Here is a 2,916-nt window from a genome sequence, read left to right on the forward strand (position 1 = left end):
GACGTGGTGATGGTGAGACGAGCTGACGAACTGATGGTGAGACGAGCTGACGAACTGAGACTAGCTGACGAACTAATTTTCTACAATGTTTTTTTCCAAATCCATGCATGAACATATTATTATTTTTTATTTGATCGTGTTTGACAAACTTAGTGTTAAATAATGTAGGGATACACAGAAAAAACTGGAGGGCAATAATCTTGACCACCCATCATTCTTTCATAAAAAAAAAAAAGAAAAGAAAAAAAAAGAGACACAGATAGACATACTCTTAAAGTCCATAAATGAATTAAGCACGATCGACAAGTTTCATTTTTTTTTCCAATGTAGACACTCGAATTTGTTATATAGCCAACGACAAACGCCTTTATTCTTGACCTTCCAAGCACAGTCGGTACACTCAACCGTGTAGATATTTGCGTTCTTGTAGATGTCGTAATGATGTTCCTGAAGAACGTTGTTTTCAATCCACCTGAAGTTGCACCAGAACTGTGTGGTTTGGAAAAAGTTGACTCTGAATCTCCACGAATACGACTCTCCGGGTTTCAGGAGCTTACTTCCCATGTCGTCGTCCTTGGACTTGCATTGCACTCTGAGGTCTGTAGCTGGGCGCAGATCATTTGTGAGTTCAATCCTTTTTCTATCCAAAGATCCTCCTTCGGTCGAACCAAATGCGTAAAGTAAGAGAACCACTACAACGTAGAAAAAAGGGGTATTCATGGTGGATATTGGTTGGATAGAGAGAATTGGGGATTAACAAAAGCGAAATAATGCAAAAAAAACATTGAAATTTGTCTTGGTATTTATGCGGATGGATTGTTATTACTATAACAGGAAAAAGGTTGGATATAAAACGTTTCCTCAATTTTGATGTTTTTGCGTATTTGTAGCAAGCATTGGTGTATATAACAGGAATGGTTGGATGGAGTTGAGATCAAAATTAGAAATTAATGGAATATAGGTTTGGATATTAGGTGTTCGGGTGTCTATTTAAGGGATGAATGGCGCTATTGTTTTCTGATGGGCACAGCCAGAGGTTGGAAAAACTTGAAGTGTACAATAATATCAATAATTATCTTTCCAGGGCGTTGCCGCAGGTTAATGAGAAAAAATCATTATATTGTGGAATGTTTAAAATACACAGATATTAATAGTGAGTTATAAAATAATTAATAAATATTATGTAAAATATATGTATTTTTATATTATTGATACATAGACGTATATATATATATTATATTTAAACTGATATTTAAATTTTGTATTTTTTATATAATTGTATATGTCTTGTCATAAATAATAATATATATGACGACATCATATATCATATAGTGTGTGTAGATTGTAGAATAAAATATAAATTACAGCATATAATTCTGTGAACTGTAGGTAATATATAGAAGAATATACAATCTCAATTACTACATAGATTCATTGTCCATTTGATATATGTATATCCGAAGTAGCAATTCTATAGAATAAAAAAACGATGTATAACAAAAATTGATGAATAAATATTAATATATTCCTTCAATTTATTTTGTTTATATTAATAAACCTTACATCTTATTTTTAAATGAGATTATACCACAAGTATCACATTCTCAATAATTCAGACCAAATTACAATAAATCTGTTTTACTCCAAAATATTACTACATATATTGTATATTTACGTTTTTACCCCCTTTTTTCTTTCTCTTGTTTCTCATTCATTTCACTTCATTCATCTCTCTCATTTGCCACTCATGGAATTTCATGCACGGTGTCCAAGATTCTTCAACGATCCATCATCGTTGTCCTTATCGTTGTACCATTTTCGCTCTCTTTCTCTCTCTCATGTGTGTCACTGCTTGTTTTTTTTTATTTGCTAAATTCTCACGGCGTTCGCTTTCGTTCTCATAGAAGCGTTCACTTTTGTTCTTATACAAGAATTTAAAAAAAGGTTAATTTTTTTTTTAAGAATTTGACAATTCATATGAAGATTTATTGACATCTTTATCAATTTATTAACATAGATGTCAATAGATTTCAAAGATTATGGGAATTTCTTTGAAGATTTATTTATATATTTGTCAGTAAATTTTCTGGATGTCAACAGAGCAAATTCATTGAAGATTTATTGATAAAAATGTATATAAATCTTCAAACGAATTTGAAGAATTATCTTTGAAGATTTATTGATATCCATGTAAATAAACTTTCATACAAATTTTCAGAGTCTTCCACCAAAAAATTCCAGGTGTGGAGAAAGAGAGAGAGAGGAAGGAAGTAAAGTGAATCCGAAAAGATAGAAGAAAAGAAAAGGATTAAAAACCCAAATACACAAGATGAGTACTCATATTTTTGGATTAATTCCGTTTTATATTTATCGAATGAAATTATAAATTAATAACTCTTTTTATAAAGTCAAATTATAGCAGAAATTTTAAAAGCTTGAGCTGAACACAATTTATATAGAATAATTATATATTTAACAAAAATAAAACTAACCTCTAAAATAATAACCGAAGTTATATATTAATTTGATCTTATCTGTTTTTTAATAAACTTTGTGCATGTTTTGAAAAAAAATGTGTGAATTGTGAGTACGTTGATTTTGTTTTTGTTTGTGAAATTAAGTTTTTTTTACGTTCGAGGTTAGATTTAAAATTTTGTTAATTCATGTTTTTTATGTCGAAATCTTTATTTAGCATTGGATTTGGTGTCATGGAAAATTATTTTTCGGTGGAACATAAGTTGAACTTTGATTTGGAAGAGATTCTAGGGTTGGTTATCATGTTTTGGGACTGTTGGGCGTCCAGATATGCGGTTGTGGCCACGAATCACTGTATTACATCGTATATTACTACAAATCGCCACACTTTACCCTATATTACTATAAATCATTGTATTTTAGTTCATAGTACCGCAAATC

General features: G+C 30.5%; 1 protein-coding gene across 1 annotated transcript; it reads right to left on the bottom strand.

Moving 5' to 3' along the window:
- Positions 1 to 309: 309 nt before the first annotated feature.
- Positions 310 to 720, bottom strand: LOC149393831 (S-protein homolog 29-like). The gene has a single exon (XM_089618177.1). It carries the CDS (start codon positions 718 to 720, stop codon positions 310 to 312), a length of 411 nt encoding a protein of 136 aa, XP_089474303.1.
- Positions 721 to 2,916: the final 2,196 nt, after the last annotated feature.

Source organism: Urtica dioica, chromosome 6, assembly GCF_054948205.1.
Source record: "Urtica dioica subsp. dioica isolate 48M chromosome 6, U.dioica_male_clone48M_v1_H2, whole genome shotgun sequence".
NCBI lineage: Eukaryota > Viridiplantae > Streptophyta > Magnoliopsida > Rosales > Urticaceae > Urtica > Urtica dioica.

Bases quoted from the DNA above. Each gene is read 5' to 3' on its own strand.
- LOC149393831 (XM_089618177.1), bottom strand. From the start codon at position 720: ATGAATACCCCTTTTTTCTACGTTGTAGTGGTTCTCTTACTTTACGCA.